This window comes from Polypterus senegalus, chromosome 10 (genome assembly GCF_016835505.1).
Source record: "Polypterus senegalus isolate Bchr_013 chromosome 10, ASM1683550v1, whole genome shotgun sequence".
Classification (NCBI taxonomy): domain Eukaryota; kingdom Metazoa; phylum Chordata; class Cladistia; order Polypteriformes; family Polypteridae; genus Polypterus; species Polypterus senegalus.
Window position 1 is genome coordinate 126,252,808 of NC_053163.1, and position 23,117 is coordinate 126,275,924.

Sequence of the window (23,117 nt, forward strand, 5' to 3'; positions counted from 1 at the left end):
TTTGTGAGTGGCAAAAGTATGTGAACCTTTGCTTTCAGTATCTGGTGTGACCTCCCTTTGCAGCAATAACTGCAACTAAACATTTCTGGCAACTTTTGATCGTTCCTGCACACCGGCTTGGAGGAATTTTAGCCCATTCCTCCGTACAGAACAACTTCAACTCTGGGATGTTGGTGGATTTCCTCACATTAACTGCTCACTTCATGTCCTTCCACAACATTTCGATTGGATTAAGGTCAGGACTTTGACTTGGCCATTCCAGAAACATTAACTTTATTCTTCTTAACCATAGAACAACTTGTGTGCTTAGGGTCGTTGTCTTGCTGCATGACCCACCTTCTCTTGAGATTCAGTTCATGGACAGATGTCCTGACATTTTCCTTTAGATTTCTCTGATATAATTTAGAATTCATTGTTCCATCATCCATTCCTGGCCCAGATGCAGCAAAACAGGCCCAAACCATGATACTACCACCACCATGTTTCACAGATAGGATAAGGTTCTTAGGCTGGAATGCAGTGTTTTCCTTTCTCCAAACATAACGCTTTTCATTTAAACCAAAAAGTTCTATTTTGGTCTCATCCATCCACAAAAAATTCTTCCAATAGCCTTCTGGTTTGTCCATGTGATCTTTAGCAAACTGTAGACGAGCAGCAATGTTTTTTTGGAGAGCAGTGGCTTTCTCCTTGCAACCCTGCCTTGCACACCATTGTTGTTCAGTGTTCTACTGATGGTGGACTCATGAACATGAACATTAGCCAATGTGAGAGAGGCCTTCAGTTGCTTAGAAGTTACCCTGGGGTCCTTTGTGACCTCACCGACTATTACACACTTTGCTCTTGGAGTGATCTTTGTTGGTTGACCACTCCTGGGGAGGGTAACAATGGTCTTGAATTTCCTCCATTTGTACACAATCTGTCTGACTGTGGATTGGTGGAGAGCAACTCTTTAGAGATGGTTTTGTAATCTTTTCCAGCCTGATGAGCATCAACAACTCTTTTTCTGAGGTCCTCAGAAATCTCCTTTGTTCGTGCCATGATACACTTCCAAACGTGTTGTGAAGAGCAGACTTTGATAGATCCCTGTTCTTTAAATAACACAGGGTGCCCACTCACACCTGATTGTCATCCCATTCAATGAAAACACCTGACTTGAATTACACCTTCAAACTAACTGCTAATCCTAGAGGTTCACATACTTTTGCCACTCACAAATATGTAATATTCGATCATTTTCCTCAATAAATAAATGACCAAGTATAATATTTTTGTCTCATTTGTTTAACTGGTTTCTCTTTATCTACTTTTAGGGCTTGAATAAAAATATGATGTTTTAGGTTTATATTTATGCAGAAATATAGAGAATTCTAAAGGGTTCACAAACTTTCAAGCACAACTGTAATGTACAGGGACATAACCACAGTGGTATAAACATATGTTGTAATGGCCAAACATACTGGTTTTATTGGGAATACCAACTGTTCAGTCTCTTGTTTTCTTACCTCTTTGGTAAACTGGATTAGCAAAGGGCCAGGCATAAAGAACATGCAGTATGTATTATGGACTCACCTAACACCCAAGGTAAAATCATCCACTCCACAATGGTAGGCGGAGGTCCTTGCATGTGCAGGTCAGTACGAACAATATGCTGGGATGCTAGCAACAGCAGGAACAGAAAAGTCAGATAGGAGGCGGTGTGGCAGATAAACTTGATGAATGGCTTTTTAATGAACTGTCCTAAGCTGCTCTTGGGTGCAATTAAATAGATTACAGAGAAGATGGGGAAGAGAAGGCCAAGAATAAAGCATGTCAGCAGCTTCACTGCCCAGTGCCGCCGGCGCCAGCCTGGGAATCCATCATACCACAGTGTTGCCAGGAGTTGTTGACAGTTGGGCTGAGCCACGAACTGGAGAAACAGAGAGAAAGAGAGACAAGCAAACTGGGTGAGAAATACGGAAATCCCTGAAATACTTTAATGGTTTGAAGTGAACATTTTTATGCCAACTGGCTCTTGTGATTTCTGTCTATCTATCTATCTATCTATCTATCTGTTATATAGTGCCTTTCATCTATCTATCTATCTATCTATCTATCTATCTATCTATCTATCTATCTATCTATCTATCTATCTATCTATCTATTATATAGTGTCTTTCATTTATCTATCTATTATATAGTGTCTTTCATCTATCTATCTATCTATCTATCTATCTATCTATCTATCTATCTATCTATCTATCTATCTATCTATCTATCTATCTATCTATTATATAGTGTCTTTCATCTGTCTATCTATTAAACAGTGTCTTTCATCTATCTATCTATTATATAGTGTCTTTCATTTATCTATCTATTATATAGTGTCTTCTATCTATCTATCTATCTATCTATCTATCTATCTATCTATCTATCATATGGCAGCAGCATACTGTGGGAGAGGTCACTTGTGTATACAAACAGATTACTCGGGGCTGAGTTGACTATGAGTTCAACCAGACAAACCACAAAAACTGAGATTCAACATAAACAGCAGATTATGAAGAACAGAATTCACCCACTGAGTTACATTATATTAATATGTACTGTATAGATTGATATATGATTTCATTATCTTTTTTCCTTAATTACTACCACCAGGTGGCAGCATTGCATTCTCCAGACACCCTGAGGCTAAACAATGTACAGTAATTCCTTCTTGGGAGACTGAAAAGAAAAATGTCATTCCAACTCAGTGGGCAGAGTGGCGGAAGAAGTGGTCCACAAAAGGGAATTTAACCAACCAGACAAACTACCAAAATTTAAGGTGAATATGTAGTACTGTCCAAAGCCAGTTGTGTACAAAGCTTGCAGAGAATTAACCAGGAAACCCTGAAGCTGTAATTTCTGCCAAAGGGGCTTCTATAAAGTACAAAAAGTTAAGTTAAAGAAGTTCAAAGTTAAGGGTCTGAATACTTATTTTAATGAAAGATTTCAGGTTTAGATTTTTATTATAAGTGCAAACCTTTCTGAAAACGTTTTCACTTTGTCATTATGAGTAATTGAGTGTAGATTGATCCTTTTAAAATTAATATAAATCTACAACACAGTGAAGTCTGCAGAAAGTGAAGGAGTCGTAAAACTTTGTCTAACAGTGTACACTACTACTGTATATGAAAAGAGAGGATCAAGAGAAGCCATAATGCAGTAATGTAAGACATTTCAGAAACTTAATGATGAGATGGACAAGGTGAGGCGGAACTCCAGCCACCATTTAATGTTACATCTGATGGAGGCTCATAGGACTACTTCCAAATGAAAGCAGCTATGAAGGTTCCTCCCCATGAACTCCACAGACTTTTACACGTCTCAGCCATTAAGTTTGTTTCGTCTTTCAGTTTTTACTTTCACCGCCACTGTAACTCAATGATGAGTCAGTCGTAAAATCCCATAAAGTTGGGTGAGCTCTCTGAAAGGTTGACAGGTATGGCTTTGAAACAGCAAGAAGAGCCGTGTCAGAAGATCTTAGCTGTTTCTCAGGCTTACAGAGGGTGAGCAGCCTAGACGGATATTCTGGGATGTTGATGTTGACAGCTATGTAAGTTACAGTAATAGCCAAGTATTAGAAATGGTCAGATATCTTGCAATACAAAGGCAGTTGAGATATTCGGTGATTGTCAGCGTTTTAAACATTAAAAAACTTTTACAAGATTTTTAAGGGAGCATTTCAGTAATTCTGATGACAGACTTCAGCATCTGACAAGCAGAGGATGGCAGGAGGTTCAGTGGAATGAAGACAGGACTGCAGTCAGGATGAAATAATCGGATTATACTAAGAAAAAAACTGAGTGCTCTTTGTAAAAATAGTGCATTGTGTAATGGGGGAAGACCAGGAGATGTCGAAAATGTGAAGGTTCAAAATCATTTCTTGTTGTGAGAGCATTAAGCAGAAAGCCGTAAGCATGTCGTGATTTGTCTTCTCACTCCCTTAGAGCTGCCCTCAGACAAACATTACAGAATGAGGTTTGTTAAAGGAGGCTTATGAATGTTTATTCATATAAAAATATGGAGGCTTATTTTTTGAATGTTTTAAGGTTTAAAAGCACTTAACCATGGCACATGAAAGGAATACGGCTATTTGGAGGAAACTGGAGCCACGCCATTCAAGGTGCAGAGAATGGCTGTATTTGATAAATAGATACAGTAGATAGACAGATAGGATGAAAGGCTCAATAAAGGATAGATAGATAGATAGATAGATAAAAAGGGCACTATGTGATAGATAGATAGATAGATAGATAGATAGATAGATAGATAGATAGATAGATAGATAGATAGATAGATAGATAGATAGATAGATAGGGTGAAAGGCACTATATAAGATTTCCACAAAGGGAAATTAAAACTTGAAAGACTTTAGGCAGTTGAGCTAAAGAAGAACTCCATCTATCTAGTGACTGGCTTGGTAACAGTGTCTCCTGTTTGCTGTTGGGTGATCTCCATTTCTATTCTGACTCACAAGAATACAGAAAAATATTTTTAATGGAAGAGGACAGGGTGATGGACTTAGTCAAAAACAGAGCAGGGTTTCATTGATCAAACAGTCTAGAAATCTTTAATTAATGTCAAATTGCTAACCAAGTATCAAAATTGCTAAGCAGGAAATTTTTCATAGAAGAAAAACAAAGTAAACCCTAAAGGATCACTAACCCGCACACAGTTTAATCAGATATCGCTGTTATTAATAGTGAGTTATTTTCTTTTATTTGTCCTGCCTGCTGAACTAGTGCTGAGGTGTCACCCGGTGTCTTATTTCTGGGATCCTGAGTCGTGTCGTGTGGTGGAAGATGCAATGCGCTCTGCTCCTAACCGCTCTCTCTCTCAGGTTGTTGTGTATGTTTTAAATGAATTCTGGGGTTTTGAAGCCAGAATATAAATTGCATATTAATTTTGTGAAATTCACAACGTTTCAAACATTTGAAGTTTTAGAATGTTTTATTGTGATGCTATTTTGTTTGTTAATTGGACACCACCTTTTGTTCATTTAGAGTCACTCATTGCCGCCGTGATCCATCCCAACAGCCCCTGTTGTTGAGTCATGTGTGACGTCATCCGGAGCACCGGCATAAAGTTTGATTCAGAGCAAAAAGATGTTTCCAGTATAATTTTATTTTTGAAAAAGTTTGGATTTTGTTTGGAATTTACCATGGCATCATTTTATTTTATCATTTACACTCCCATACATGTGTCAGTAATGACCTAATAATCTTATAAAAGCAGCAATTTCTTTTCCATGTTGAAAGTCAGTCTACTTTCTTAAGCATTTTTGATACAAGGGTCTGAGGAGAGCATAAGGACCCAAAATGTGCAGATCAGGAGTGAAATGTACACTAGCTGTCAGCCTACTACTGAGCACACTGACATACTCATACTGTCACAGAAATCAACCAAACTACTGTAGGTGTCCCTAGACTAAGAGAGGAAACCAAAAAATGCGGAGGAATGAAGAGCACAAAGATAGAGAGAATGTTCAGCCTTCTCACAAGAGGTGTCCAGCCAGGAAAATGAGCTGAGGTCTGGGCGCCGTGAGCCAAGTTTGGTGACTTCCATCCTGCTGTTGACCCCGTCTAATAAAGGAAATATTCAAAGGGTTCTTATTCTTCATAAGAAGAATATATAGTAAAAGAAATTTGGGGAAATGTTTGCTTTACTTTATTTATTTCAGTATGTTTTGTACTGTTGCTGAATCACCTTCCTGGTTTAAATTTCATATTTATTAGCCAAGATATGCCAAACTGAGTGACTGACCAATATCTTTTATTGCGCTTTCAGTGATGGTTACATGTATAACTTGAAGTGTATAAAAGAATACAATTCTTTCTTTCTTTCTTTTTCTTTCAGCAACAATGTTTACACAATAAATTAAGAAAAGCATAAATGTTGTGCTTTTTACGCCTCCAGATTTCTTAGCTTGACTTTCGAGGACTTGGCAGTTCTCTTGCCGACTATGCCAATGTGAGATTTTACAGAAAATCTTTTGTGACTTTAAGGTATTACAAATAGCCGGAGATGTTACATGTAATTTATATTTTTTCCAACTACAATAAATGAGTAATTTGAGATGTGCAATTTTAGACAAGCAAGTAGAGCCATTTATTTGTGAATCAATTGAATTTTTCTGTGTGCTATCATTTCTAGACCTTTATGCTGCATGTCTGACGAGGAGAGAGATAACAAATTTAGTTAAACATTGGGTCTTGAAAAAGAGAGAAAGGCAACAAAATTGTTTAGTTTTTGTCTTTTAATTCTTGCGTCATGTGTATTTTATAATATTGCTCTTTTCAATTCTTCAAACTTTAGGTGTACTTTTAGTATAACTGTTTTACTTGTCATCACTTATGTAAGACTGGGTGGTTCACATGAAGGTTTCTGGGTCTGTTTTTCCTTCCTCATGCGTCTTTCAGAATGGTCCTGGTTTGTGTTGTTGCCTTGCACCTTCTGAGTACTTAGGTTCCTGTTGTGGCCCATTTACTACTCAGCAGTCATTTTGTCTTTAGGTCATCTCTGTCAATGTCATGAACTTGAACCCAACATCATTGAATGTCATGGGTTCTTGTATCAGTGCTCTGCTGATGACACGCATCTGTACCAGTCTTACGCATATCTCAACTTGGATGAAGGACCACCATCTGCAGCTCAGTCTGGCAAAGACAGAACTTCTTGTCATCCCAGTCAGCCAGTCTGTTCAACTCCCCATCTGTGTATTGTAACTAACATCTACCAAGTCAGTACACAACCTTGGGGTTGTGATTGATGAGCAGATATCTTTCTCTCATTTTTACTGTGTCTCATTCATACAGATTTATGCTGTATTACATCTGCAAGATCAGACCTTATCTGATGAAATATACAGAACAACTTCTGGTTCCAGGCTTTGGCCTTGACACATACAGTATGGACTACTGCAACTCGGAGTATACATACTGTATGTGCTATCAAGGCACTGCAAACGGACCAAAGTGCTGCAGCCTTTCTTGTACTCAACTAGCTAAGAGGGGTGCATTTCACTTCACTCATCAGGTCACTACATTGGCCCTCACATCAAGTTCAGATCCTTGATGCTTGCCTACAGAGTATTCAATGGATCGGCCCCTGTGTATATGAAGGCACTGGTTACGTGCTATACTCCTTCTCGCCCATTCCAGTCTGCTAGTTAACAGCCTAAGGTGATGCCACCTCTACATGGTACCAAGTCTTAATCCAGACACTTTTCATGTGTAGCTCCTAGTTATTGGAATGAGGTGCCCACCTTCATCCAAACTTACAACTCCCTCAATGTGTTTAAGAAGTAACTGAAATCCCCAACTGTTCAGGCTTTGGATACCAGACAGCAGGTGAGAAAGGCAGGAGTCTGAGAAGCAGGCTTTATGGGAACGTGCATGCTTAAGAGAGAGAACATCGGTTAAGAGACTTTCACATACGCAAACACAGAGGAAAGGTGCTGAAGGTACACGTAGGGCAAAAGATTGCAAATATTTTTCAGTTATTCAATTACCTGTCTTTGCCAGAAACCAGAATAAGTGCATATACAAAACTGTAACATCCATCCATCCATTATCCAACCCGCTATATCCTAACACAGGGTCACGGGGGTCTGCTGGAGCCAATCCCAGCCAGCACAGGGCGCAAGGCAGGAACAATCCCCCGGCAGGGCGCCAGCCCACCGTAAGGCACACACTAACACATACACACACACTATGGACAGTTTAGAATCACCAATGCACCTAACCTGCATGTCTTTGGAATGTGGGAGGAAACCCACGTAGGCATGGGGAGAACATGCAGACTCCACGCAGGGAGGACCTGGGAAGCATACCTGGGTCTCCTAACTGCGAGGCAGCAGCGCTACCCACTGGGCCACCATGCTGCCCCCAAAACTATAACAATGCTATAGTAATATCTTCAATATGGACACCCCTAAGGGGAACAAATGGGTAAAGATGGTACTCTGATGGACTGGTGAGAAAAGGAATGTTTGTTTAGCTTTGTGGTTTAAGCAATGAACCTAAACAAAGTTACAGAGTTAATGGCAGAATTTCAGCTAAATCAGTGAGAAGTTACCGGGTTCCATCTTATTTGCAGGATGTGCTGAAGTGTTTGATGGCAGTTCATGTTATTTGAAATTGGAGAACCGCTATTAGCTTATGATAAGAATTCTTTGTCAGCTTAAGATTAAAACATGAATGGCTCTAAAGCTGCGAGTTCCCACGGATCTTGTGGTTCAGTCAGCAAGCTAAAGAATATCCCAGAGAACCTGCTTTAAAAATGTAGCCATATATCAATGATATATATAAAAGGACATAGCTATTGATACTTTATGCCAACCAAGTCATACATCCTTAAAAATATAGCAGTAAGGAACATGAAGATTCATTGAAGGTTGTTTTTATAGCACGTTTCATAGAAAACACAAGAGCAGGATAATACTGCTGATAAAATACCCTAAAGAAATCTGCAAAGTAAAAAGTCTTGAACATGGAGGAAATATAAAGTGAAGTATAATTTTAATTATATATGGTATAATTAGAGCAGGAATTTGATTTGGCGAGGCTCATGTGGGTAAAACATCAGCACAGACACCCCATACAAGGACAGTAAAGGTCATTCCCAACAGAGAAACGATTCAACATAAACACACTTGGGGGATTCAGGAAATCTTAAGGTAAATGTACATTTCACAGCTTGCTGATAAATATAACAGCGACATCTGATAGTCCTGGTCATGATTGTCCTGAGCTGTTTACAAATGGAAAGGAATAGAGCAAATGATGGATGAGGTGTGATGGACAGTAAAATATGAACAATCCTCCAAAAATGAATGAACAGTTAAAAACACTACAAAGGCAGAATTAGCGTTGCATTTTAAAGTATGGAGAGCCAGCCATAGTCCACAACACAATTGATGAAGACATGTTTGGGAGTCCAGCAAAAAGCATGGAAGGAGCAGCTAATAGTATCTGAGGACCACTCTTCTGAATCACAACTGTGGTGACAAATCACAGTAATGAATGGTCACAGAAAAATACAAATGAAAGGGTATTCCTGACACACAGCCGTTCATAAAAGCTGATGTTGACAACTGGGAGATGTGACCCAGGCTGGGAGACAGATGGTACAGAAGGGGCTAGATGGCTGACCTTCTGTTCTGTTAAAACCGTTAAATGTAAAAGGTAGAAGGGGGCTTTCAAGGCTAAGGATCTGTGCTGGTAACTGGAAGATTACTGGTTCAAATTCCGTTACTGCCTGAAGGGACCTTCCTCCGCTGGGCTCTTGAGCAAGGCCCTTAACCTGACAATTGCTTGAGGGGTGCTGTACAATGGCGGACTCTGCACTCTGACTTCCAAAGATCTAGCCTGAAGAAGGGGCCTGAGTTGCCTCAAAAGTTTGCATATAGTAATCTTTTTAGTTAGCCAGTAAAAGGTGTCATTTTGCTCGACTTCTCACTACATTCATAATGACTAACACGGTACAACACCCTAGTACTAAAGATCATGGGAAAATACAATTTCATGTCAGGGATTAATAAAATATATCAATCAAAGTTCAAGTCCTTGATGTTTGCCTACAGAGTAGTCAGTGGTTTGGTACCTGCATATAGGGAGACACTATGTTTCTTCTCGCCCACTTAGGTCTGCTAATGAACAACACCTGGTGGTGCCACCTCAGTGTGGCATCAGATCTCAATCTTCTGTAGACTGTTTTCATGTGGAGCTCCTAGCTGGTGAAACAAGCTGTCCACCTCCACAGAATATGTTTAAGAAGTGTCTGAAGACCCTCTTGTTCTGTGAATATCTGTCTATTTGGCTAATGGCTTTGATAGGCTCTAGTAACTAAGAGAAGACTAACTAGTCTGCTGCTCTGTTTGGTTTAATGTCTTCAGTTTTGTAACCCTGTCTTGTAACACTTTCTTACTTGATTGTGTTCACCTCTTCGATTTGAATAATAGTGTCTGCTAAGCAAATAAATGTTAACTTAGTCCAGATGTTTTAATGATCCATATTTAATCCAAGAACTTGAATTTAAAATGACATAAATAATGACCTAGAAATGGTGGTTATTTATTCCTTATACAGATGCTGTCTGTCTCAGCCCTGCTCCTACTCTGTAACACAGAATGGCTTCTCGGCAAATTGATGCTACATCCTTGAAAGGCTTTCCAAATTTCTTCTTAATCAAAAGTTAAAACAGCACCTGACCACCCAAGGAGTGGAGAGCTGTGAGCGGTGGGCCGTCAAATCGGCCAAGCTGCCTGGACACATATGCTGGACAATTCATTTTAACCCTTTAGCCAATGAGCTCTTTGGCTTCCCACTCTGTCACGTGTATTCACACCTTGTTTATCTGGCCTGACAGCCCCCCATTCAATGACCTCCTTTTCTTTTTTCACAGTTTTGTTTATCCAGAATTGAAAAAAAAAAAAGCTGTAAAAAATTCTAGATCACACTGGATTGCTTTTGTGAAGTGTTATGAAACATAACAGTAAGTCATTTATGAAGCAGTCCATATTAAATAACAAGATACAGGACTGACTGTAACAAAGAAACAGAACGGCATTTCTAAGACTCGTTACCTCTTTTTGGTGATACTTGATGGCCAGTTTAAGCTTCGCCAAGTCGTGACACTCATGCGGCTCCAGCTCCTCGCTGTGGTCATCCCGATGGTTGAGGATAATCTCCAGCTCTCTAGAGCTACGGGCTTGATCCAGCAGGTCCTTTGCAAAGCGCTTGCACTGTTGAGACAACTCCTCGTATTCCGCTTTAAATTCGTTTTCCACTTTACTGAGCTCCTTCAACTCCCACCCCAGTCGGAATGCCGTAAGGATTGGGTCCTCACTGGAGAGAGCAATGAGAGAAGGGCTAGCCAGGGCCTTGTAGATGTTAAGGCGGGAGCGTGAGTGCCGCAGACTGTCCACTTCGGAGCTGGAAACGCATTCCACACAGTTACAGTGAATCTGGTGAGGACGAGGAATCGTCACCTTCCGCTGAACGAGCAGTTTGATGATTTCATAGTTATTGGTGTGGGCCGCCAACATGATTGGGGTAATATCTGGAGTAAACTCCGAAAACTGGCTGTCCATCATCAGACAAGGGACCTGTTTGGGACAAAAAAAGAAAAAAATTAGGAATGAATTCTGTTGATACTGGGAGTGCTGAGGGGTCAACATAGCTGAATCCCATCGAGTTAGAACTTTAAAGGTTTAAAAGTGCAGTTCATGTGTTATCAGTGGCGTAGCTAGGGGGGAGTGGAGGTGGCAGTATTATTGGCCAAAAGGCTCATTAGATAGATAGATAGATAGATAGATAGATAGATAGATAGATAGATAGATAGATAGATAGATAGATAGATAGATAGATAGATACTTTATTAATCCCTACAATTTGTGTGTAAGCAGCAGGGTTCGGAAAAATATCACACATGGATAAAAAAGTAAAATTCTCTGATTTTTGTCTACAAATGCTTCAAAAATAATTTTCAGACTGTCCTTCTGTGACGGCATCAGGCACAGCAGTTGAAATGTATGAGGCAATAACAAAAATAAACATAAACATTACACCGATAATAATTTCTAGGAAGATAAACAACTAATTTTCAATTTATTATTTTGTTTCGTTATCAATCCAAATGCGTTCTTGCTCTGTGCAGAAAACATGTGTTTGTCAATCTTTGTAAAGATAACAGGTTTCATTCATCGATTTGTTTCTTACTGCATCAATAAACAGCTCGTCTTCTTCTTTATCCGAGACCTGACACACTGCATGCACGGGTTTTTTTTTAACACTGTCTTCCTTTAGCGGGACATTGACTTTTTCCACCGTGTGCTTTGTTTCCGCAGTAGTTGGATTTATGAACATGCTTGTATGTATCAGACGCTTCATATTTTTTTGCTGCCCTCTCAATTGTGTAATTCGGTTTTTGTTCAGCACTCTTTGGAACTGTTGCCTTTTATCTCTGCACTGCGTCAGTTCACGTGAGCCGCTTGGTGTACATGCATCGAAGGTTCCCAGCTGTGCTGGTGCCATCTCGTGTGATGTCCACGGCTGTATTTAATGTTAGCTAAGACCCGGCACTTAAACGTTTCTCTCGCAGTTTCGCTGAGTTTGTGTCAAACACCACCCTGACCATCTCATCTTCCTCTGCATAAGCACAGTCCTTCACCCGTGAATATTTACCCGTGGCAGTGTTTCTATTGGATTGCCGCTGACGGACGGCCTTATATGGACAGGCACTAAATTACAAACGCCAGCGGCAGCCTGTCTATGAACTTAATTTAAACTTTAGATTTACATCGTGCTTTGTTTCCGAGGTAGCAGCACTCATGAATATGGTTGTATATGTCAGTCGCTCGCTTCTTATTGTTTCGCTGCCTTCTCAATTATATAATGCCTGTTTTCTTCAGCGCTTTTTGGAGCTCTTCCTGGTTTTCTACGTACTGCGTTGACAGTCAGTTCACGTGATTACGTGGGAGGCGTGATGATGTCCCACGAAACTCCGCCTCCCACGGGCATCGAGCAGAAGAAAAGAGCCAGCAAAAGAAAGACCCCACTGAATCAAACTGCAGCAGTGAAAACAGCACTGTGAAAAGTAATCCAGGGAACAAAGCCAGACAGCCGGGCGTTTTTGTGTAGACAAATGCCAAAGGGACTGCCACTCACAAACTGGACTCATACAGCCTCACCAAGTGCTGTGCCGTCAGGACCTCATGATCCTCTGTCCTCAAATGTGTGCATGAGCCATGGTGTCTCGAGACCAATAGACGCCTATACAAGAACACTTGATTACATCTTTGAGCCATGCTAACTGGGAGCTCACATGTGACATTTCAACAGAAGAGGAAGGAGTCCATAGCAGGGCACTTAAACCCTATAGTCTACAATATACATCAGTGCACTAATGGTAAAGCAGCAATGACAACACAAACAGACATTGTAAGTCCACCACAAGCACCAGTTGTTACTGGAAATCTCAGTTGGATCTCTCATGGCCATTTGAACACACAATCACTACAATCAACAGAAACCCCAGAAGGTGATCTCCGCTGCACCGATTCTTTGTTTTCTAAAGCCAAATGGCTGCACCAGAGATGACTTATGTGTGTCATATTAAAGGGATCCATTATTTAGTGGTATATATTTGTAACTAGCTGAAATATCTGGCGTTGCCCGCGAGGAAAATAAAGTGTTTTTTTTTTTTTTAATTGTTTTAGAAAAATATAATTAAAAAGAAACAGAACTTTAAAAATAAAACGAAATTAACAAACAATGAAGACTCACTAATGTGTTTGTCTTGCAGTCTTGTATGTATGTTATCATCCAGTTGATGCTTCAAACCGGCCAACTCTATTTAATTTCAAAAGCAACAGGCGTGCGGTGCTGCTCAAACATAAAGAATGCTGGGAGTCACCTCTAGTTCGCCCTCTGGTGGTCGTTCCGAGTGTGAACTGGATAACATTCATACAAGACGGCAAGATCACTCCCCACCCTACCCAGAAGGAGGTGTGTTACGGTTGATTTCACCCAACAGTATTTTTAGTCGACCAATGAGAAACATGTGAACCAAGTTTCATGAAAATCGCTCCTGCCATTTGGACGTAATGCTGGAACATATATTGTCAGAGGTGCCAGGGGCGACGACCCGGCCGGGACACCATGAAGGACCGGAAGAGGGCGTGCGCCCGCCTTGGATCACGTGGGGGCCGCCACCCTGGTTGCTTTGGGGGCCACGGGTTGAAGGCATGGAAGCCCAACCCTGTAGGGTCCCGTGGTCACCGCCAGGGGGTGTCCCAATGCCTTGGGAATCCTGGACCTCAGTACTTCCGCCACACCAGGAAGTGCTGGGGGGAAGAGTAGTAGGGACACCCGGTATGCTTCCGGGAGTACAGCCAGCACTTCCGCCACACAGAGGCGTGTCAACAGTGATTGCCGGGGAGCAACTGGAGCATATCCGGGTGAGGATAAAAGGGTCGCCTCCCTTCATTCGGGGCTGGAGTCGGGTGGAAGAAGGACCAAGCAGAGGAGAGTGGAGGCGGCCTGAAGAGTGGAGGCATTGTGTGTTGGCCAGGACTTTGGGGACTTGGGGTTTGTGTGCACTTGGACTTTGTAAATAATAGTTGTAAATAAATGTGTGGTGGGTGAAAAACAACATGTCTGCCTGTCTGTGTCCGGGCCACGTCCACAATATACATACATACACACATACATTGACTTATATGTATATATACATAGATTAATGTATAGGGTGGTCCAGATCTAATTACACAATTTTCGTTACGCTATAACTTATTAAGTTTATTACATAGAAAATCACCCGGAAAAGCCCGGACCATCGAGAAGTGTGTGAACCGACGACATGAAGAATCGTCTTCGTGCTGAACTGGAATCGTCCCCGCATAAATCAAAGTCATCCAGACGATCTGGATCTCTATAATTAGATCTGGACCACCATGTAGACCACTTTGCCAAGACCCTTTTTCACTTTGAGATTATAGAGCCTCGTTTTGTTGGTCAGTTTTGCCAACGTCACCTTAAATCCACAGTGTTTCAGTGTTAAGTGACAATAAAATGTGAACACTTTTTATAAGCACTGTATATTCAACTGTTTTGTATGGAGAATCAGATACTTTTAACCCACCTTGGCCGTTTCTACTTTCATAGTCTTGACTTTTCCCAGAATGCTTAATTGTTGGGTGTGACATCCTTGGAAATTTTAGCCAGAAAATAAATGTGCTATTAGGCTGCTTCTGAATGAAAGGTGAATGACAGGTTTTGTTACTTTGATAGAAGCGGACATATTTCTAAGGGACACTAACAGAACAAATGGAGGAGGAGGAGGAGGAGGAGGAAGGCCACTTTCTTGTATTCTGATTATTATCTATTTCTTACTGTATGGAGCTTTGGACCACAGGCTCTTAGTTGAATATCTCTGCACATCTCTTGTTGCCAGGCTGACTTAAGTAAACATGAATTGCTACCTTTTCTGAACTGCTACCCCATGATAATTGAGTCTCCATTATGTGTGGCCATGAGTGGAACTGCTGATTAAAACTGTAATTACGAATGCTAAAAGTCATTTAAATAGCCAGCACCATCTGACACCATCAGCCGACAGCATCACCCAGAGTTCAAGTCTGAGCAGGCAGAGAAGCCTCCAGAAGGCACATATTAGCACGACGCTTGCTGATTTATAGATTCACGTTCACACAATGTATTCAATTAAAATTGTAACAGCCATGTTATTGAGGTGTGACTGAATGGCAGCAGTATGTCCAGCAAATGATGACCCATTCAGAACAAGCCAGACTGCCATGCTTGGACATTGAAGTGACTGAGAGTCAGCAGCACTGAGCCTCCTAGCTTGGATCAGGCGCATTATGTGACAATGTTTATTAAAGCACAACCGTTCTGTGGGAAACAAAAAATCTCTTAAGAATTAAGTTAACATTCACTGTCACTTGCATAAGACACCAAGAATCAGTAAAGCAGAAGCACAGTATGGGGGTCTACAATATTCATCAGGATTGCTCCTGGTGGTAACATAGGGGCAGGCAGCTTGGCCATTCAAACTAGCAAGAATGCAGTGGTGCCTAGAAGCCACTGGGGGGTGCCATAAACATTCTTGGGTACCACCTGAACATGGGTAACCTGAGCACAGGTTAAAAAATGGATGTTGTGTGCCCACCATGGCACATCTAGACACTAGTGTCTAGTGATTTGCAGATGTAGGAGCAACATCTCATCAGGTAGGATTAGTCAGGCATGACTGATGTCCATTTCAGATCACTAATATGGTCAAAGACTTTAGTTTTTTTTTTTACATAAATGCATTTTTTATTGGTGCACAGTAGAAAAGGATGCACAAAGACACATTATATAGTCAACGTATGTGGACACCCATCCAAATTACTGAGTTCAGATGTTTCAGCCTCACCCATTGTGAACAGGTGCCTAAAATGGAGCACACAGCCATGCAATCTCCATTGACATCCACCGGCAGTAGCGTGTGTCGAACTGAAGAGCTCAGTATCTGTAAACATGGCACTGTCATCGGGTGCCACCTTTGCCACAAGTTAGTATGTGACACTTCTGCTCTGACGGATTTGCCCTGCTCAATTGTAAGAGCTATTATTGTGAAGTGGAAACATTGAGGAGCAACAACAGCTCAGCCATGAAGCAGGTGATGACGCAAATTCATGCAGCAGGACTGCAGATGTCTGAAGTGCCTACTGTCTAAAGCTCACCCGTGTCACATCACTCACATCAGAGTCCCAAACTGCCTCTGAGAGCAACATCAGCACAAAAACTGTAGGTTGGGAACTTTCCACAATGGGACTCCATGGCCAAGCAGTTGCACACCAGCCTAAGATCACTATGTGTGCTGCCAAGTGTCACTGAAGTGGTGTATTGGGCTCTGGAGCGGTAGAGACGTGTTCTCTGGAGTGACGTTTCAAACTTCAATACCTAGCAGTCTGATGGATGAATTTGGGTTTGCCGGATGCCAGGATAGCACGACTTTCTGGACTGGATAGTGTCTGGATTTTAATAAACATCAAAAAAGCTTTATTATACAAAAATAATGTTGTTAAGAGAATTGGCAGCTACATTTGTGGAAATAGGAGTTACAAATATGCATTCAAAGATAACATTGTGTCATACCAAGTCAAATGAGGTGGAATGGACTGCCGTTAAGAGAGTTGATAACGAAGACCTGCAGGAGAGACAGATTACAAATAATTCAAGTAAGTTAACTTCACTGCCGAACTGGAAATGCAATCATGCCACGCCAGAATATGGCTGCCGCTTTTTAACACATTGTATATTGTGGCCACAAGAGAGCGCCAAGAGAGCCCAAACCCCAGACACAACCACACAGACACAAGTCCCATTTAAAAAGATGGTTTATTTTTACAGCTGCCTTCCACAAAGGTTCCACTAGTGCAATAAACACAGCTGTCTTCACGTTCTCGCTTTCTTTTCTGCTCCTCTTCACCTCCCAGACAAGCTTTGTCCACTTCCACCAGACTCTGACTCCTTTTATATAAAATCTGGGAGTGCTTCCAGTGTCCCAAAGATGTGACCCATGACCACAAAATAGGGCTCTGCAGTTCTCTCTGTGGTCCCTGGCAGTGCCCACCGGACCCAACAGAGCTGAGCTGAGCTGAAGAATTCCAGTTCCCATGATGCCTTGTGGGAGTCTGGGGCACTGCCACAACCCGGGTTTTGGCATCCATCTATTGTCCCAGAGGAGATAATGCGCCATGCAGGTTATCCTCCCTGGTCCTTGCAGGCAGTGAGCGTTCCTACCGGACCGAAGTTCCAGGTGGCGCCCCTCACAATGTCCATAGACCAAAATGCTTATCTAAACTCTGCTTTCTGTTGTTATGCCATATTGTGATTCAGTAGTTAAAATGACAGGAAGCTATTATAGCAGACAGGGGCATTTCTCAAACATGTGGAGCCAAGTTTCTGCAGTGGTCTATATGTTTGTGTCTCTTCAGTCCCTGCACTTATTACAATGTGCGACTTACACATTAAGGTTGTGATTTTATAACAGCGGTGTTAGCTTTTCATTTTCTCTCAGTGTCAGGCCTCTTGTTCAGTTTCTTTTAGTCTCTTTCTGTCTTTCCTTAGTTATTTTATGCGTCTTCTAATATATGAGTAGAAATGGGTCTCTGTAACCCAGTACGTGTAAAGTGCATGGACTGGAGGAAACTGGGGGTGAGTGTTTGGGAAGAAACCCTGTGGGCAGAGCCTTTTCAGTGGTGGATGTCACTGTTGTAAGGACAAAACTTTTCAGCAAGTTGTCCCCAACCCCAGGGCGTTGTTGTTCAAGAATCACGTCTGCCTCCGCTATGCGACAAATGCTCTGAATCGTCACTGAAGTTCACACAATTCATTTGTGTTTCTTATTCATGTCTGTGTTGTTCACACTTGGTTCTCTCTTGCACAGAGTGCCACTGTTTACCCTCTGTACCTTTGTGAGTCTCCTGGAGTAAAGGTGGGATTGTAGGGAGAAAGTGAGACCCTACTGTCAGTCAGGTCACTTCTGTTTTGTCTGTGCTGCAGTCCCATGGTGTCCCAGTGGAGGGTCATTAGGATCAGCCTACAGCCCGTCTGTCTTTCAGGGCCTGGAGGACCTGTTTAAATCTCTAAATCAGATAGCCTTTGCTTTTATAATTCATTTAACTTAAAAAGACTTGTCCCAGTTGCTGCTGCTGCTACTGCTGCAAAAAATATCTTAACATTACACTGAAAAAGAAATGATTGATTTTCTGGGACAATAAAAGATGAGGGGGGTCTCTGTGGCCCAAGCAGCAGTACAGACGAGAGAATGAGAGAGGGGAATTAGAGACAGTAGGCTTGAAATAAAAGAACTGGAGTTAACATTGTGTGAAGTTCAATTACAGGCACTTGGTGATTTACTGAACACATAAATTCAGAGTAAAGTTATTAAAGAGGAACGGAAAATCAAAGAGAAGGAGGAGACATGCTGAAACGGAGGGGGGCATGCAGGTCAGCAGCACAGAGTCTATCAAGATTAAAGCAAAAGCAGAAGACTCGCCTGTTAGACTAGTTTTCATGGCAGATGGTAGGGAAAGCGAATATTTTAGGACAGGAGATCCAAAATCCAGGTACTCTTCTGGGAATGCGTGTGGCATGAAGTTCAGTCAGAATCTGCAAACCCAGAATGCTTGTGTGCCTCCCATGTGCCATTAATACACAGCTCTGACGGTTTGGCCTGGGGGGCTTCGCCCACACATCTTCTCTCCCTTTTAGTTTTTTGTTTCTAACAGGATTTTCTTTTGAGCATTACCCACTATGGTGTTACACCCGAGGTCCTTTCCCTAGCTGTGTTTATTTATTTATTTTATTAAGTACAAGTTTGTATATTCTATTATTGATTCTGTTTTTGTTTTGTTTTTATTGTGTTTGTGTAATATTGTGATGTTATTAATTATTGTGTAATTGTGTATCATTTTAATAATATTTTCAGCTAATATTGGCTCTGTCTCCTGTATGTGGTACCTAAGGAGGCAGGGCCACCTGATGTTGCAGTTGTGGGACTGGCTCTGGTGCCTAAAAGGCCTGCTGAGGTTCCAACTCTTGTGATTCACACTCACAATGGCAAAAAGACGTGAGGCATCCTAAACAGAGTCAAAAGGCAGCCTAGGCTCCCCACTAGCCTGCCCAGGTAAAGCTCACTCCCAGGCAGCCTAACTGCCTACTCAAATGGCTGGCTTCAATCTACACCAGGCCAAATGGGCTTAGGCTTCAAAAGTAATGTTCACAAAATATATTTCCAACTCCACTACAGGGAGGATGACTGTAAATTTCCTCTAAGGATGAAAGGGCAAACATTAAATCTTTATAAGTAAATTATTTATTTCAAAAAATAAATATTTCAGATAAAAAAAATAAATATTTCAGATCAAACACTTAAAAGAGCCAAGAAAACCAAAAAGGAGATGCCTAAAAAGGCAGTCCAGAGTGTCCAAGTGTGAAATGCATTAAACAAAAGACAAAATCTTTAAACAGAGTGAAAATGTCAAAAAAGACAGAAATTCCAAAGAGCAACAATAAACAAGGAGAGGAGAACTCACCAACATCAAGAACACATACAATGAGCTGAGGTGAGGGACTGCAAATCCCATGAGCCTTTATAAGGCTGGGCACAATCCCTCAGTGGAGACTGACAGGTGGCCCCGCCTCTCGGGGAACCACCCACAAACACAAGGGACAATGCAAAACAAAGAAACCAAACAATTAACAAAACTGACAAAAATACCCAATTGTATAAATAATAAACATTATTAGCATTAACAACATTAGTGAAACAGATATTAAAAGGAGTTCAAATATGAACTTGGGACCTTGACTTCAACATAACATAACATAACAACAGCAGTTTTGTGTTGCATTATCTGTTTTATTGTTGTACTGCTAAGAGGAGGAAAACTAGCAACAGACAAGGCTTTGATCTGAAGAAGAGCTGTGTAAAGATCGAAACAGAGAAGACAAAAGAACTGTCGTCAAATCTTGTATATGTGCCACAAAATCAGAACTGAAGAACGTACTTAGAAAGTGGACAGCCAGAAGATCAAGAAAAGAATCTTCTATGCAAAGTTTTGGTGTAGAAATGTATCTGCAATCTCGGATAACAACAGAATGTCAGAGCTGACCTTGTATCTCCTGTTGCATGTTTGAAATCATGTGCAGTGATCCTCCGTGTGGACAACAAATATGAAACCAAAAATGGCATTAAAAAAAACACAAAAATTACTGTACTTGAAAAGTATTAAATGAATATCAAGGTAAAGAGACAGAGCTAAATATACATTCCCCATTAGGGTTTATCATAGAAAATCACTACAATTCAGCTACAGTTGACTGACATAAGTGTAATAAACTGCAAGACAGTGATAGATAGATAGATAGATAGATAGATAGATAGATAGATAGATAGATAGATAGATAGATAAGGCACTATATAATAGATAGATAGATAGATAGATAGATAGAGAAAGGTGCTATACAATGATAGATAGATAGATAGATAGATAGATAGATAGATAGAGAAAGGTGCTATACAATGATAGATAGATAGATAGATAGATAGATAATGAAAGGTGCTATATGATAGATAGATAGATAGATAGATAGATAGATAGATAGATAGATAGATAGAGAAAGGTGCTATACAATGATAGATAGATAGATAGATAGATAGATAGATAGATAGATAGATAGATAGATAGATAGATAGATAGAGAAAGGTGCTATACAATGATAGATAGATAGATAGATAGATAGATAGATAGATAGATAGATAGATAGATAGATAGATCTTTATTTGTACCCTGGGGGAAATTTAGCTTTTTACAGAAGCTCTTTAAATAAATGAATTCAACCCCAAATCAGAAAAAGTTGGGACGGTATGGAAAATGCAAAAAGAAAAAAAAGCAGTGATTCTTAATTTTACTTTGACTTTTATTTCATTGTAAACAGTTTGAATCCAAGCTATTCATGTTTTGTCCCATCAACTTCATTTCATTTGCTAATAACACATCAATTCCTGCATTGGGATGAGTTCAAATAATTAAATAATGATGTGATTTAAACAGGTTTATGATTATAATCATGATTTGCTACAGTCTTTGAGGAGCAAAGATGGGCAGAGGACCTCCAGTTTGACAACAAATATGTGAGAAAATTATTGAAATATTTTAAAAACAGTGTTTATCAAAGAAAGATTGGAAAGGACGTGCATATTTCTCCCCTACAGTGCATAATATCAATAAACTATAGGAATTGAATGTCAGTATGTAAGGAGAAGGGCGCAAGCCTAAGCTGAACACCCGCCATCTCTGATCCCTCAGACAGCACTGCATCAAGAACCTCCACTCATCAATAGCTGATATAACAACAGGGGCAAGGGGTTACTTTGGCAAACCTTTCTCAAGCTCTACAACAGGCATGTCAAACTCTCTACTATTGGAGGGCGGCTTCGACTGCCATACGTGCATCAGCGGGCCGCACTGTAACAAATACTAGTTTACTGTTATACAAAGTTACTGTAGCTTTCTTTCCAATACTGAAAACTTTAAAAAATGTAACACTTAAGTTTAAAGAAAATCAATTTATTTCCATACATTGCCTGTACAACAGCATACAATTACAGTCTTAGCCTTTTAGCTAGTTCCTTATATAGGAGTCTTAAAGTGTGAGATCTATTTCTATTGTCCCGACACTTGGCATCTCTTGTTAGTAACCAGTTAGTCAATATCAGGCTTGAAATCTTGTGCAGCTGCAACTTTTATGAGGGATGAAAGGTGCTCGACAGTAAATCTTGAGCGATGTGGGGTTTTGGTAGCTTTCATTGTTTGTGTCGACTGGGGGCTTCTAGCTGGCTACTGGACATCAAGTGGTCACTTAGCTCACTTATGCCCTGGTGTTCTTCACCCAAAACAAAAAAAATGAGTGGAGAGCATTCATGATCTTCATGCTACCTCCATGATTGTCAGATTTTCAAGCAATCTCTATGTCTTCATTTTTTTTTTGGCTGCTAATAAAATTGCAACCACTTATTTACCTGGAAACGATGGTGCAGCAGCTGTGACATGCAAATTGTTTACCTCATGTTATTTTTTTCTGCCATGTTGGGAAAAAAAAGCAAACAGCTCTGACAGAATGGTAAGTTAGGAGGGATGAAAAGCACACGTCAGAAAAAACCAATGCTGGGCTCTTAACTACTAAGAATATACACAATCGGTGTGTTTAGTGTCGTATTCATTGTGAATATATCTACAGTATGAAACCAGCAGACATGCCTTCCAGCTACGCAGGGATGAACACCTTACAAATAAACATGGTGTATGCTGACCTAACCTGTGGGAAGACTGCAGGCAAGAGGCTATGAACTGCTGGTAAAATGAAATATAAAGGAGCCTGATGTGGAACAGCAAGATGAGGAGTGCAACAAAGACAGCAAAGCAACTGAGGAACTGGGGGAGTTCGGTACCAGCCTCTTCCTGGAGGGCAAGGAAGTGCTCTCTTCAGGGCTATTAACCTGCAATGTGTGCGGTTCTTCCTATTTTGTACCTTGGGTTGTTAATATAGATATTGTGATAAAACGGAACATTAGTGAGTCCCAAACCCCAAACACGAAGACACAATCACAGTCCTGGGTTCAAATAAAGGATGGTTTATTGCAAAAATACCTCCACAAAGCACCAAGTGCAAGTTATCTCTCTCATAATCACCTCTCCTCTCTCTCTGTCTCCTCCAGTTGAGTGTTGCCTAATTTTATGTATATATATAAATATATAAAACTGCTCAAAAAATTAAAAGAACACTTTGAAAACACATCAGATCTCAATGGGAAAAAAAATCCTGCTGGATATCAACCTACAGAGGGCTGAATGCAAAGACACCCCGAAAATCAAAGTGAAAAAATGATCCAGGAGGCTACTCCATTTTGCCATAATTTCATTGCAGCAACTCCAAATCGTACTCAGTAGTTTGTATGGCCCACCACGTGCTTGTATGCATACCTGACAACATCATTTAGGGGTGGGCATGCTCCTAACG

At 40.7% G+C, this 23,117-nt stretch overlaps 1 protein-coding gene across 2 annotated transcripts in view; it reads right to left on the bottom strand.

Annotated features, from left to right (window-relative positions):
• The window catches only part of trpc5a (transient receptor potential cation channel, subfamily C, member 5a), a 249,999-nt gene that overhangs the window by 40,678 nt on the left and 186,204 nt on the right, over nt 1-23,117 (bottom strand). For both annotated transcript variants that reach the window (XM_039766551.1, XM_039766550.1), the window contains exons 3-4: nt 10,607-11,128; nt 1,570-1,906 (exon numbers count right to left, since the gene is read on the bottom strand). In XM_039766551.1, the coding sequence (XP_039622485.1) occupies nt 1,570-1,906; nt 10,607-11,128 (859 nt within the window). The remainder of the gene's footprint in view (nt 1-1,569; nt 1,907-10,606; nt 11,129-23,117) is intronic.